Source organism: Bos indicus, chromosome 11, assembly GCF_029378745.1.
Source record: "Bos indicus isolate NIAB-ARS_2022 breed Sahiwal x Tharparkar chromosome 11, NIAB-ARS_B.indTharparkar_mat_pri_1.0, whole genome shotgun sequence".
NCBI lineage: Eukaryota > Metazoa > Chordata > Mammalia > Artiodactyla > Bovidae > Bos > Bos indicus.
In genome coordinates, this window is record NC_091770.1 from 61,692,630 (window position 1) to 61,707,659 (window position 15,030).

General features: G+C 38.6%; 1 protein-coding gene across 7 annotated transcripts in view; it reads right to left on the reverse strand.

The window, feature by feature from the left end:
* The window catches only part of WDPCP (WD repeat containing planar cell polarity effector), a 298,437-nt gene that overhangs the window by 195,096 nt on the left and 88,311 nt on the right, over positions 1 to 15,030 (reverse strand). For all 7 annotated transcript variants that reach the window (XR_011569297.1, XM_019970379.2, XM_070798864.1 and 4 more), the window contains exon 2: positions 9,015 to 9,099. Coding sequence is in view for 6 of the 7 variants with exons in the window: in XM_070798863.1 (XP_070654964.1) it covers positions 9,015 to 9,099 (85 nt within the window). In the remaining variant the exon portion in view is untranslated. The remainder of the gene's footprint in view (positions 1 to 9,014; positions 9,100 to 15,030) is intronic.

Here is a 15,030-nt window from a genome sequence, read left to right on the forward strand (position 1 = left end):
CGCAAGGCAATGAAGATCCTGCACAGCCAAAAAATAAATTAATTTTTTAAAAAAGGACAATGGGTGAAACTCTTTGCGGGTTAGATGGTAGTACTATTATTACCATTAATTTCTTGATTCTGATGGTTATATATGTGACACTGGACTACACCTTTTCTTTAGGAAACGCACACTAAAGTATTTGGGAGTGGTGAAGCATCAGGTTGGTAACTTACTCTCAAATGGTTCAAGAAAAAAAATTCTCTATACTAGCAACTTTCCAATAAAACTTTGTGATTATTTCAGATTATTTAGAATAACATTTATCAAAAAGGTAATAAATAACAAATGTTGGTAAGGGTGTGGAGAACAGGGGACACTTCAGCACTGCTGGTGGAAATGTAAATCGGTGCATTCACTATGGAAAACAGTATGCAGGATTCTCAAAAATTTAACAGTAGAACTATCATGTGATCCTGCAACTTCCCCTCTGGGTATTTATCCAAGGAACATAAAAACACTAATTCAAAAAGATATAGGTACCATTATATCATGATCATTGCAGCATTATCTACAATAGTCAAGATCTAGGTACCCATCAATGAATGAATGGATAAAGAAGATGCGGTATATATTCAGAATGGAATTAAGCCATCAAAAGAATGAAATCCTACCATTTGTGACAACTTGAATGGACCTTGAGGGCATTATGCTAAGTTAAACAAGTCAGAGAGAGACAAATGCCATAGAACTCCACTTACATGCAGAATCTTAAAAAAATAAATAAATAAACCACAAGCTCACAGACACAGGGAACAGATTGGTTGCCAAAGTCAGGAGGGTGAAGGGGAGGGTAGATGAAATGGGTGAAGGGGATCAAAGGCACAAACTTCAGTTATAAAATAAACAAGTCATGGGGATATCATGTACAGCATGGTGACTCCAGTTAATAACGATGTATTGCATATTTGAAAATTGCCAAGAGATAAATATTAAAAGTCTTTATCACAGGAAAAACTATGTATGGTGGTGGATATTAACCAGACTTACCAAATCATTATGCTGTATGCTGGAAACTAACTTAATGTTATAACTCAATTATACCTCAATTCAAAAACTACTTTAAATGTTAAACATAATGAGAATATGTAAGAGGGTTACGAACTTAGTCTCAAAGGCAGTGAAGGCTTCTCTAGGTGACTTAGTAAAGCTGAGCCCTAAAGAGGCAGGATTGCACATGGGTTCAGAAAGAATGTTCCCGGGAAGGAGAACAGAGAAGCCCTGCTGAAGACCCAGGTGGGGCAGATCTTACTGCCTCCTGGGACCTGTGTGCACCACTGTCTCTGGTCATAGCGTTCATTTCCTTTTTTTCTATCATTCTTATGCCGATGTCAATATAATTTGGCTTCTTGATTACAGAAGTAATGTGTTCACTGTATAAAATCTAGAAAAGAAAAAGTTTAATTTCCTGTATTTCCTGAAATACTGTGTTTTTCATAACACTGTGTTTTTCTCTTGAGTTTTTTCTGAATGCATTTGTTGCTGTTGTTCAGTGGCTCAGTGTCCGACTCTTTCCAACCCCATGAACTGCAGCACGCCAGGCTTCCCTGTCCTTCTCTTATCTCCTGGAGTTTTCTGAATGTGTATTTATTACTAAATAAAAGTTATGCCAAAGAATTGATGCTTTCAAATTGTTGTGCTGGAGGACTTTTGAGAGTCCCTTGGACAGCAATGAGATCAAACCAGTCAATCCTAAAGGAAATCAGTCCTGAATATTCATTGGAAAGACTGATGCTGAAGCTGAAGCTCCAATACTTTGGCCACCTGATGTGAAGAGCCAACTCAATGGAAAATACCCTGGGAAATGGGAAAGACTGAGCGCAGCAGAAGGGGGTGACAGAAGATGAGTGGTTGGATGGCATCACCGACTCAATGGACATGAATTTGAGCAAACTCCTGGAGACAGTGAAGGACAGAGAAGCCTGGCATGCTGAAGTCCATTGGGTTGCAAAGAGTTGAATAGCACTTAGCAACTGAATAACAATAACAATTCCTGAAGACACAGCAATATTAAAATTAAGCCAATTGATAATCCTACAGAGGTCTCTAAGTGTCCAAGTGAAAGGAAGAATTGCACTTTAAATCACTTTAAATCAAAAATTAGAAATGATTAAGCTTACTGAGGAATGTGAGAGAACCATAAGCTTACTGACTGCAATGTGGGAGACCCAGGTTCAATCCCTCGGTTGGGAGGATCCCCTGGAGAAGAGCATGGCAAACTACTCCAGTTTTCTGGCCTGGAGAATTCCATGGACATAGGAGTCTGGTGTGCTACAGTCCATGGGGTCAGTTGGACATGACTAACATATACACTGAAGAATGCATGTTCAAAGTCAAGAGAGGCTGAGAGCTAGGCCTCCTGAGTCAAACAGATCAGTTGTGACTGTACAGGAAAGGTTCTTAAAGGAAAAAATGTTTCTCCACTGAACATATAAATGATAAGAAACAACTTTATTGGTGATAATGGAGAAAGAGTTGGCGACCTGGACAAATCAGCCACAACATTCCATAAGCCAAAGCCTAATGCAAAACAAGGTCCTAACTCTTCAATTTTATGAAGACTAAGAGAGGTAAAGAAGCTGCAGAAGAAATGTCTAAAGCTAACAGAGGTTGGTTTACAATGTTTAAGGAAAGAAACCATATTCTGAACATAAAAATACAAGGGGAAGTAACAAGTGTAGATGTAGAACCTGCATCAAGTGATCTAGAAGATCTAGCTAAAACAATTAATGAAGTGCTTGTGCTCAGATGCTCAGTTGGGTCCAACTCATTTACAGCCCCATGGACTGTAGCCTGCCAGGCTCCTTCGTCCATGGAATTTCCCAGGCAAGAATACTGGGGTCAATTGCTATTTCCTCCTCCAAGGGATCTTCCTAATGCAGGGATCGAAGCTGCATCTCCTGCATTTCCTGCATTGGCAGGGGGATTCTTTATCACTGAGCCACCTGGTAAGTCCCAATTAATGAAGGTGGCTACAATAAACAACAAATTTTCAATGTAGATAAAAGACCTTCTATTGAAAGCAGATGCCATCTAGAAATTACATAGTTAGAGAGGAAAAGTCAATGACTGTTTTCAAAGTTTTGAAGGACAGGTTGACTCTCTTGTTAGGGGCTAATGCAGCTGGTGACTTCAAGTAGAAGCCAGTGCACAACCAATCCTAGGGCCCTTAAGATTCTGCTAAATCTACTCTGCCTGTGCTCTATAAATGGGACCACAAAGCCTGGATGACAGCACTTCTGTTGACAACATGGCTTACTGAATAATTTAAGCCTATCATTGCGACCTACAGCTCAGAAACCAAGATTGCTTTCAAAATATTACTGTGCATTGACAATTCATCTGGTCACTCAAGAACACTGACAGAAGATGTACAATTAATGTTGTTTTTATGATTGCTAGAACAACACTCATTCTGTAGTCCAAGGATCAAGGAGTAATTTTGACATTCAAGTCTTATGGTTTACAAAAAACAATTCTTAAGGCTATAGCTGCTAGATCTGGGCAGATCCAACTGAAAACCTTCTGGAATTCCCTGGTGGCCCAACAGTTAGACTCATCACTTTCACTGCTGGGGCCTGGTTTCAATCTCTGGTCCAGGAAATAAGATCCTGTAAGCCATGTGGCATGGCAAAAAAAAAAAAAAAGGAAAGAAAGAAAGAAACCTTTCTGGAATGGATTCATCATTCTAGTTGTTCAGTTGTAAAGCTATGTCCAACTTTGCAACTCCATTTTGGGTGCCATTAAGAATATTCATATTTCATGGGAAGAGGTAAAAATATCAACATTAACACGGGTTTGGAAAAAGTTGATTCCAACCCTCATGGACAACATTGAAGAGGTCAAGACTTCAGTGGAGGTAGTAACAAGGTGAAAATAGGAAGAGAACTAGAATTAGAAGTGGAGTCTGAAGATGAGACTGAATTTCACTGCAATCTCATGAGAATACTTTAACACTTAAGGAGATGCTTCTTATGTATGATTAAAGAAAGTGGTTTCTTGAGATGAAATAAGCCTAGTATGGATGCTATGAAGATTACTGAAATGACAACAAGGGATTTAGAATATTATGTAAACTTAGTTCATAAAACAGCAGCAGGATTCGAGAGGACTGACTGCAGTTTTGAAAGTTTTACTTCAGTTAAAAATGCTAACAAACAACATTGCATGCTACAGAGAAGTCATTTGTGAAAAGTCCATCGATGTGGTGAACTTCACTGTCATCTTATTTTAAGAAATTACCATAGGCTCTCTAACCTTCAGCAACCAAAACTTATCAACATTGAGGCAGGGCCCTTCACCAGCTAAAAGATTAAGACTTGCTTAAAGTTCCTATGATGTTCAGCATTTTTAGCAATAAAATACTTTTTAATTAAGGTATATACAGTGTTTTTAAAGACATAATGTTACTGCACATTAAATAGATGCTTATTGTTGTTATTGTTGTTCTGCTGCTAAGTCATATCCAACTCTTTGCAACCCCATAGACTGCAGCACGCCAGACTTCCCTGGCCTTCACTATCTCTAAGAGTTTGCTCCAACTCGTGTCCATTGAGTTGATGATGCTATCTAACCACCCTGTCCTCTGCCACCCTCTTTTCCTTTTATCTTCAACTTTTCCCAGCATCAGGGTCTTTTTCAATGAGTCAGTTCTTCACATCAGGTGGCCAAAGTACTAGAGCTAGCTTCAGCATCAATCCTTCCAATGAGTATTCAGGGTTGATTTCTTATAGGATTGACTGCTTTGATCTCTGCACTGTCTAAGGGACTCTCAAGAGTCTTCTCCAACACCACAGTTCAAAAGCAACAAGTCTTCAGCACTCAGCCTTCTTTCTGATCCAACTCTCACATCCATACATGACTACTGGAAAACCATAGCTTTGACCACACGGATCTTTGTCAGCAAAGGGATGTCTCTGCTTTTTAATATGCTATCTAGGTTTGTCATAACTTTTCTTCCAAAGAGCAATAACCTTTTAATTTCATGGCTGTGGTCACCATTTGCAGTGATTCTGGAGCCCAAGAAAACAAAATCTGTCACTGTTTCCATTGTTTCCCCATCTACTTGCCATGAAGTGACAGGACATGATGCCACGATCTTAGTTTTTTGAATGTTGAGTTTTGTTTGTTTGTTTTTAATTCTTTTTTTAACTTTACAATATTGTATTGGTTTTGCATGAATGTGCCACAGGTATACACGTGTTCCCCATCCTGAACCCTCCTTCCTCCTCCCTCCCTGTACCATCCCTCTGAGTTTTAAGGCAGCTTTTTTACTCTCCTCTTTCATCTTCATCAAGAGGATCTTTAAGCTTTCTGCCATTAGGTTGGTGTCATCTACATATCTGAGGTTATTGATATTTCTCCCGGCAATCTTGATTTCAGCTTGAGCTTCATTCAGCCTGGCATTTGCATGATGTGTTCTACACAGAAGTTAAATAAGCAAGGTGACAACATACAGCCTTGACATAGCTCTGAAGTTTTTGCTGTATTTTTCTGATTGGAACATACCCTCTGTCTCATTTTGCCTAAGTCTCTGTGTTTACGTCTATATATTAAGTAAATCAGTTATCTCTCCCAGTCTTGAAGGAATGGCCTTCATAAGAAATGTCCTGTGACGTCTCTGGCAGTCCAGTGGCTGACTCCACACCTCCACTGCAGTTCAGTTCAGTTCAGTCGCTCAGTCGTGTCCGACTCTTTGCGACCCCATGAATCACAGCACGCCAGGCCTCCCTGTCCATCACCAACTCCCGGAATTCACTCAGACTCACGTCCATCGAGTCAGTGATGCCATCCAGCCATCTCATCCTCTGTCATCTCCTTCTCCTCCTGCCCCCAATCCCTCCCAGCATCAGAGTCTTTTACAATGAGTCAACTCTTCGCATCCGGTGGCCAAAGTACTGGAGTTTCAGCTTCAGCATCATTCCTTCCAAAGAAATCCCAGGGCTAATCTCCTTCAGAATGGACTGGTTGGATCTCCTTGCAGTCCAAGAGGGCAAGAGTTAACCACTGGTTGGGGAACTCTATCCTGCATGCTGTAGTCCTGCATGCAGACATTTTTTCTTGTCTTCAGCCAGTATCTCAGTTCCCAGGGAGTGTCCCAGTTGGTTCCTGAGTCTCTGGCAGATGCTTTAAGATGAGTAACTGGGTCCCCTTTACCTACAGTCCATATGTTTCTCAATCTTGTGTTTTGTGTTAATTTTCAGATCAACTGAGTTTTCATGCACACCCTTCAGGAGTGGGTTTTCTGTTCCCTGCAGTTTTATAATTTTCCTGGATATATTTCCCATTGGTTTTCAAAGTCAGGTATTTTAGGGGCTTGTCTCTCCTGCATAGGATCTAGGGGTTGGGATGGCTGACGTGGAACCTGAATCCCTCACAACTGAGAGAGAAGATCGTACCTTTGATATCTCTCCCAGTTGTGGATTGCGGTGGCTGGGGTGTGGTTTTTCCCCTTGGCAATACTGTTTGTCTCTCCTACCCATCTCAGTGCTGTCCTTTTACCTTTTGTTATGGAGGCTCTATTCATCCATGTTCCATATGTACTTAATTAAATTTTGTTGTGCCTATGGGAAGAGGTGAGTTCAGGCTCTTCCTATGCTAATATCTTGAACCCTCTCCCAAGAACACTACCTTTAAACTTGCTGTGTGCCCTTTACTATTTCACTTCCACTCCCTTCCTTGTCAGAGCTATACTGTGTTTATAATCTAGTGTTCTTTATAGTTCTTCCACATATACTTGTCTCCTGAAACAATACATTATTTAATTTAGCCACTGTTTTTAAAGTTTAAGTGCAAACATACTGTATGTATGCTGCAGCTTACTTTTTAAACTTTTTCCCTATAACATATTCCTGACATTCGTCTACGTTGTTGCATACAGTTTGAATTCATTCACTTTCTCTGTTGCATAAATATATTTATCCATTCTCCTGCTGATTGAAATTTGGATGGTTTCTAGTTAAGGATGAATACTATTAAGAATTTTTTTGTACATGTTTCCTGGTGCACTCAAGTTATCAAGGCTTTCACTATGGTATATATCTAGGAGTTGAATTACTGGTCAGTAGGCAAAATACTTCACCTACTGTATGAAACTCCAGTACTTTAGCCACCTGATGTGAAGTGCCAACTCATTAGGAGAGACCCTGATGCTGAGAAAGATTGAAGGCAGGAGGAGAAGGGGACAACAGAGGACAAGACGGTTGGATGGCATCACTGCCTCAATGGACGTGAGTTTGAGCAAGCTCTGAGAGATGGTGAAGGACAGGGAAGCCTGGTAAGCTGCAGTCTGTGGGGTCGTAGCGTCAGACATGACTGAACAACTGAACAACAACAGCAAGGCAAAATACATCTTCAACTAAAGTAGGTAATGCCAAATTATTTCCTAAAATGGTTGGACCAACTCAATTTTCATCAGCAGTGAAATAAGTTTCTTCCCGTTTTTTTTTTTTTCCCCCAATTTCTTTTACCCATTTGAATTTAAAAAAATTTTCTGCTACATATTTTTACTTTCCAAAAGATTAATATAATTTTCAACTGTTCCCTGAAACATCTATATTTCATTTCTTGCTGTTCGTATTTCAAAGTGAGTCACTAGAAAGCTGATTAAAAGCTCAATATACACGAATAGGGCTTGCTAACAGTGGGTTTCACTGACCACTCAGGGACCTGGGTGTTTCACTGGAAGACCACGTTAAATATCAATGTAAATAGGCCTTCCCTCTGGGGCCAAGCAGTCTCTCCAGAGAGGACTCCCTCAGCTTCTTCCTTCTATGACATTCTGATATTAAAATTAATTTGATTATAAAGGAATTAAGAATATTCCTGTGTAGGCTTTCACTTCAGTTTTCCCTGTTTTCAGTTCAGCACCTCTCCCCTATCTTTTTCCACTGCAGCTAGTTTTGAACTTCCCAAAATCAAGTATTTCCAGTGTCTCACTACCTCTTACACAGATTTTCAAGTCTCTTTCTGATCACCTCATGCTACAGTCTCATCCTTTTGCATTATCTGACTCCTCAAATTTCTGTACCTCTCAAGACTTTTGAAACCCAAGTTTGCTGTCAGTGGAATTTTCTGTAGACATCTAATATTCAGATTTTTGAGCTTTGGTAACTTCTCTATGCCTTCCAAAAACAACTCAACAGCAATTGTCTCCTTTCCTAGTCGCTTAGTCCTTGTGAGTTTACACCTATATTAAAGTAATTCATGTACTCTCATTTTAGAAGAATCTTTGGAGGAAGCAAGTGTGTGTTAAGTCCACTTTAACTGTAATTCTTTCCTTACATATTTTAAGCACATTCAATGTAATGAAACTATAATGACATCATCTGTAGTTGTATATTTGTTATAAATAAACAATGCTTTGCAAGGTAAACCGTTTTCTTAGAAATGATGCTGAAGACATTTAAATACATATGTCCTCCTAATCCAAGAGTTGCTTTAGATTTTCAAAAGGAAAAGATTTTTTAAAACGTGTTTCCTAATGATATACACTTCATCCTCAAATACTAATAAACATTGTTAAAACAGATTTATATTACTCCCTTCCCAAAAAAATGTGAACTGCAAAAAACAAGGATACAATTGTACATATGAGCTATATGTTTGAAATACTCCTTTTATATCATATAGAAATGCATTTGCCATTTGCAAGCCTGTAAATATTTATGAATATAAACATATTATTATCAACAATTTCAGGGGAAAAAGCTGGAAAATCTTAGATATATCTTAAGAGGAAATAGATATTAGATGGATAAAATTAATGTTTTAAACAGAAAATGTAACTCAAGTTGAAAAAATAAGTTAATCAGAGTCAACGAAAAGAACTTCCTCTCCACCAGCCGATTCTTCATTAAGCATAAAGAAAATCATGCAGTTTCACTGGAGAATCTAGGCTCTAACCTTTGCTATTAGGTATTTATATTGTTGTAACTTATATTTGAAAAATATTGAAATTAATCCAGTTTATTTACCGCCAATGTGTAAGGTATTCTTCAAAGACCACAGGTGCAGTTCAGTCAAGCAGAATGACATCTGATGGCAGAAGGAATCTCTATCCTGTTTAAAAAATAATTAAGAAGAGGTGTCAATTAATTATCTTCTATTGCCAATAAAATAAAGATTGCTTAGAAATAATAAAAAGAATAATTTTTCGCTACTGATATTTGAGATACGGTTCATTTGAATAAACACAATTTAATATATCCTTAGTTAACCACCCAGAAATAAATGAAAAAAAAAATCACTTTTCCTAGATTTAGTACGTCATCACATTGAGAAACATAGTAAGAAGAATATATATATATTTGGGTTTCTAATAACATATGATTTTTAAAACTGAGTATATTTAGAATTATTTAGTATTTAAAGATTTTTCAGGAAAAGAAATATCTGCTAGGTAGTTATTAAGTACAAAAACATTTTGTGGTGCATTTTTAATATAAAAAGCAAATATTTGCAATCTTTCACACGCAAACAGACTAATTAAAATGGAATTCCCAAGATGAATGGTATATAGTTACTATTATAGGAAACATATTTACTTAGAAGTAAATTGTGTGAAACCACATTAGCATTCAAATTAATTTGTTCATCTGCATGTCATGATAGATCCAGATATTCTATACTACATTCATTTTTTAAAAAGGATAGCAAAATTTTACATCTTATATTTCCTCCCAGTTCTAACAGCAGGGCATAGTGATGGATATCATTTTAAAAAATTAATTAGAACTTCATTAATTTGGACTAATTGGAGGAAGGCCAATCTGAAAAAAGAAAAACGAAAAGTAACATTTTATAAATATTTGAAAGGAATTTAAGTAACTTTCAAATGTTTGCTTGGAAATACATGTTTTATAGTACATGTAAATTTTCCTGTATATTAGAAATACATAAACTATTGACATTTTCTTTATACAGATCATAAAAAGAACTGTTATTTCCAACAAACTTCTGAATATTTTATGACATCTAATATATGAAAATAATAGCTTGAAAAATATTTTATGACATTTATTATATGGAGAAAAAAGCTCTCAGCTTCTTTAACATTCATTTCAGTTCAGTTCAGTCGCTCAGTAGTGTCCGACTCTTTGCGACCCCACGAATCGCAGCACACCAGGCCTCCCTGTCCATCACCAACTCCCATTAGGAGTGACTAAAAATATTTCCCATACTATTTATGAATGATAATCCAAAATAATTTTAGACATAATACAGACTTTGTTAGTCCTTACTTCACCTTTACTTTTGACCTCAATGCACTTACAATCATCAAGATTCAGATGCATGTTCAACTAATGAGACACAGTTACTAATTACTGAAATGGCAGAGTAATCAATTTCACAGTATAACAGAAGGGCTCAAGCCTGCTTGCAACAGCAGGGCACTGAGAAAGCTACTGAGAAATTATAAAATGTTCACAGGACCTCAGAGAAGCAAAGGATTTCACCAGTTAAATGATGATGACAGCAGCATATAATATTATGGACCTACCTTTGACAAGCATTCTTCTAAAATTTTACACATATTAACTCAAATATGTAACTCTTTGAAGTAGTATCACTATTACTCCTATAATGAGGAAACTAAGACATAGAAAAGACATATAGCCAGCAGGTAGTAGAGGCGGGCTTTGAATCTAAACAGACAGGTTTTCAGACCCATGCCGGCAACCACAGGACACTTACTGTACTGGGGTATATAGAATTGATGCTTTTGAACCGTGGTGTTGGAGAAGACTCTTGAGAGTCCCTTGGACTGCAAGGAGATCCAACCAGTCCATCCTAAAGGAGACCAGTCCAGGGTGTTCATTGGAAGGACTGATGCTGAAGCTGAAACTCCAATACTTTGGCCACCACATGCAAAGAGTTGACTCATTGGAAAAGACTCTGATGCTGGGAGAGATTGGGGGCAGGAGGAGAAGGGGACGACAGAGGATGAGATGGCCAGATGGAATCACTGACTCGATGGATGTGAGTTTGAGTGAACTCCAGGAGTTGGTGATGGGACAGGGAGGCCTGGCGTGCTGTGGTTCATGGGGTCGCAAAGAGTCAGACACGACTGAGCGACTGAACTGAACTGAACTGAGGGAGTGTATACACAGTAGTTTGAGTAAAACAACGGTGTTAGATCAAGATGCATGGTAGAAAATCATAGAAAAATGAAGTTGAAAAGAGTAGCAAAAAACAGGCTATAATAAATAGTAAACTTTGGATTGATCTGAATTCACTTTCTTCCTTGTACTAAAGTGCCTTAAAAGTTTAGAGATGAAACAAAAGACCCTTCAACCTCCAGATATGGTATTCTAACCAGAAGATGGCTGCGACATATATAGATATGGGGTAAGAGAGCTAGTGGGCTCATTACCATGAAAGATTCTCTAGCAGGCAATAGAGAAAAAGGGATATTAAAACTAACCTGTATTCTTCAATTCAACTATTATCTTTCTAAGTTGTCACCTGGGAGTGACTAGTGAGCCTGCCATTATTCAAAATATTTCCAAAGCTGTGTTCTTTGAAATTGCTTTCAGTCAGTTTCATGAGACTTATTCAGAATTATTACTTTATAGTTGTACTTTTTTAAAACTAAAATACTTACTATATTAGAATATGTAAACCGCACCTTTGTCATTCAGATAGGTGAGGCCTGGAATATTGGCTTGAAGAATCAATTAATGGGACTTCCTGGCAGTCCAACAGTTAAGAATCTGAGTTCCCAATATAAGGGACATGGGTTCAATCTCTGGTCAAGGAACTAAAAGATTCTGCATGCCTCATGGCACTGCCTAAGAATCAATTAATAAATTAAATAAATTTCATATTTATTAAACTTAATATGTGGACTCTAGACTCTTAACTACCTGGCTTCTTTTTCTAACCTCTCACACTCACGTACAAATGTGCTCAGTGCTCAGTCAAGTCCGACTCTTTGCGATCCTATGGACTGTAGCATGCCAGGCTCCTCTGTCCATGGAATTTTCCAGACAAGAATACTGGAGTGGGTTGCCATTTCCTACTCCAGGGATTCTTCCTGACCCAGGGATCAAACTCAAGTCTCCTGCGTCTCCTGAATTGCAGGTGGATTCTTTTACCGCTGAGCCACTAGGGAAATTCTCTAACTTCTCAATTTACTCACTAATTTGCATAAATTACTTAACTTCTCTAAGTTTCCCCAAACACAAAATGGGTATAATAAAGTACCTATCACAGAACTATTTTGAGGGTAACTTTATTTAGTTATCTTAATATTGCTGCGTAGTATTTGCTGCTGTTACTCAAATGTCTAGCACCATGTAAATTTATATGGAAAAAACAAAGAAGTATTAAACATGATCTTAAAGGTCCATATAGTCAAAGCTATGATTTTTTCAGTACTCAGGTAGAGATGTGCGAGTTGGACCATGAAGAAAGCTGAGTATCAAAGAACTGATGTTTTTAAACTGATGTTGGAGAAGACTCTTGAGAGTCCCTTGGACTGCAAGGAGATCAGACCAGTTAATCGTAAAGGAAATCAGTCCTGAATATTCACTGGAAGGACTGATGCTAAAGCTGAAGCTCCAACACTTTGGCCCTGATGCTGGGAAAGATTGACAGCAGGAGGAGAAGGGGACGACAGAGGATGAGATGGCTGGATGGCATCACCAACTCGAGTTTGAGCAAGTTCCAAGAGTTGGTGAAGGACAGGGAAGCCTGGCATGCTGCAGTCCATGGGGTTGCAAAGAGTCGGAAAGGATTGAGCGACTGAACTGAACTACCTTACATAGGAAGAAATGAATGAACAACTTAGTACAAGAGGGATTTTATAATGGAAAAGTACCTATATGTGGACAAGCTTCTACACCAGAGGAAGTATTGAATTAGGCCATGCAAATGGATTAATATTTCACTAGGAAGAGGGAAGAAAAGATATGATGAAACAGGCACATACTTTTTTTTGACACTGAGCACTAAATTCATAACTTGTAGAGTATACTAGAAAATAAAAACACTCTTCAATTTAGTGTTTATTTAGATACTAATAATGAGAATTTATGAATTCTAACAAAGGCTGAAGTTTAGCTGTTAGTAGCTATGTAATAAGGTTTCATCATGCAAATTAGAGATAAAATTTTAGCCAAAAACAGAAGGCCACACTTTTACTTACATATCAAAAGAAGACTACACTTGTAAGTCTACTTTTCAGTTTAAGTCAATCAGTAACAAAGATTTTGTCAAAACATTCCCCTGAGACTTCCCTTGTGGTCCAGTGGTTAAGAGTCTGCATGCCAAAGGAGAGGACATGGTTCAATCCCCAGGTCTGAGAGGATCCCACTTGCCACGGAGTGGCTGGACCCATCCGCATCACAACTCCTGACCCCTGCACCTAGTTGTGATCGGCAAAAAAGAAGCCACCGTAGAGAGGAGACTACGCACCCCAACAAAGACTAGGTAGCTGCAACTGGAGAAGCCTGAGTGGCAACAAAGACCCAGACGAGCCAGAAATAAATAAGAAACATTCCGCAGATGACAGAAATGAAGAGTCAATCACAGCTTCTTTTTAATCCATACTGGCTATTATTTATAAGAGGTAGAGAAGCTTTTAACTTGAAAACCCATAGTTCCAACTGTGTGCTGCTGCTGCTGCTGCTGCTGCTGCTGCTGCTACTAAGTCGCTTCAGTCATGTCCGACTCTGTGCGATCCCAAAGATAGCAGCCCACCAGGCTCCGCCGTCCCTGGGATTCTCCAGGCAAGAACACTGGAATGGGTTGCCATTTCCTTCTCCAATGCATCAAAGTGAAAAGTGAAAGCGCAGTTGTGCCCGACTCTTTGTGACCCCATGGACTGCAGCCCACCAGGCTCCTCCGTCCATAGGACTTTTCCAGGCAAGAGTACCAGAGTGGGTGGTCCACTGCGTATCTTTACTAAATTTGAAAATCCTAAACTACTCGGAAATTATGGAGGAGAATAAGCAAAACAATGTCTATAGACAGCATAAAATGTCAAGTACAAAGCTCTGACTCTTTGCATTTGGACATAAGGGGAAATTCCGAGACTAGCACAGTGTAAAGTCTATGATCTGGACTTGAACACAGGATTCATTTGTAGTTTCATTGGAGGTGGGAGGACTGAGAAAAATGTACAAGTTGTTTCTAAAAATGCTCCGATGTATAAACAATATTGCTCCAGTTTCCCACAAAAAAAGAATAGGACAAAGCGGGGAGAGACATTCTACTTAGAACCACTTTATGGCCCCTGGAATATTTGGTTTAAGGGTCGTGAAGTGGCCACAGGGGTTGGTGCCCAGTAGAACATAAGCAGGTCTGGCAGCCCTTTGGCATTACTGTACTCAGAGTGGTGATATCCAGACAAAGCAGGATCCACACCCAGCAAAAGTAGACACAGTGGCAGCAATAATGTGTTGATGGAGCAGGTGTGGCAGGTGAGGTGAGAAGAAAATGGCTAAGGTGGCTAGTGTTCACTAGTAAATGACTGGACTTATTTATAAATACATGTGACAACTCTTGCAGGTTCCCCAAAATATGTGTAATTAGGGTGGAGGCTTTGCAGGGTCATACATTAGAGGGGAGGCAAAAGATAGTCAAATGCAGCTTATTCATCCTTATTTTCCTCTGAACTTCAAATATCTGCTAATAAGCCCATATAAAATTAAAAAGAATACAATAAATTTTTTAATATTTGTAAAAATCCATAATTACTAGATAGACATGGTGGGAGGGGACCAAATCAACATCCTGTCTAGTCCTCAACATGTCTTGCCATCTTCAAACTGTGCAGGTTTTTTCAAAGACTCAGACCTTTAAAGGTCTAGCATCTTACTCAAGAATGCCACCAGTTAAAAAGAATGCTGTAATTTCCATGTTTGAAAAATCTGCCTGAAGGAAGCAGTCAAGACTGAGCTCGTATCATTCAAATGGTGTATTAGTGCATAAACAGTTGTTTTTGAAGGAGGAAAGAAAAGAATTTCCCAAGAACTCTGGTTTCTG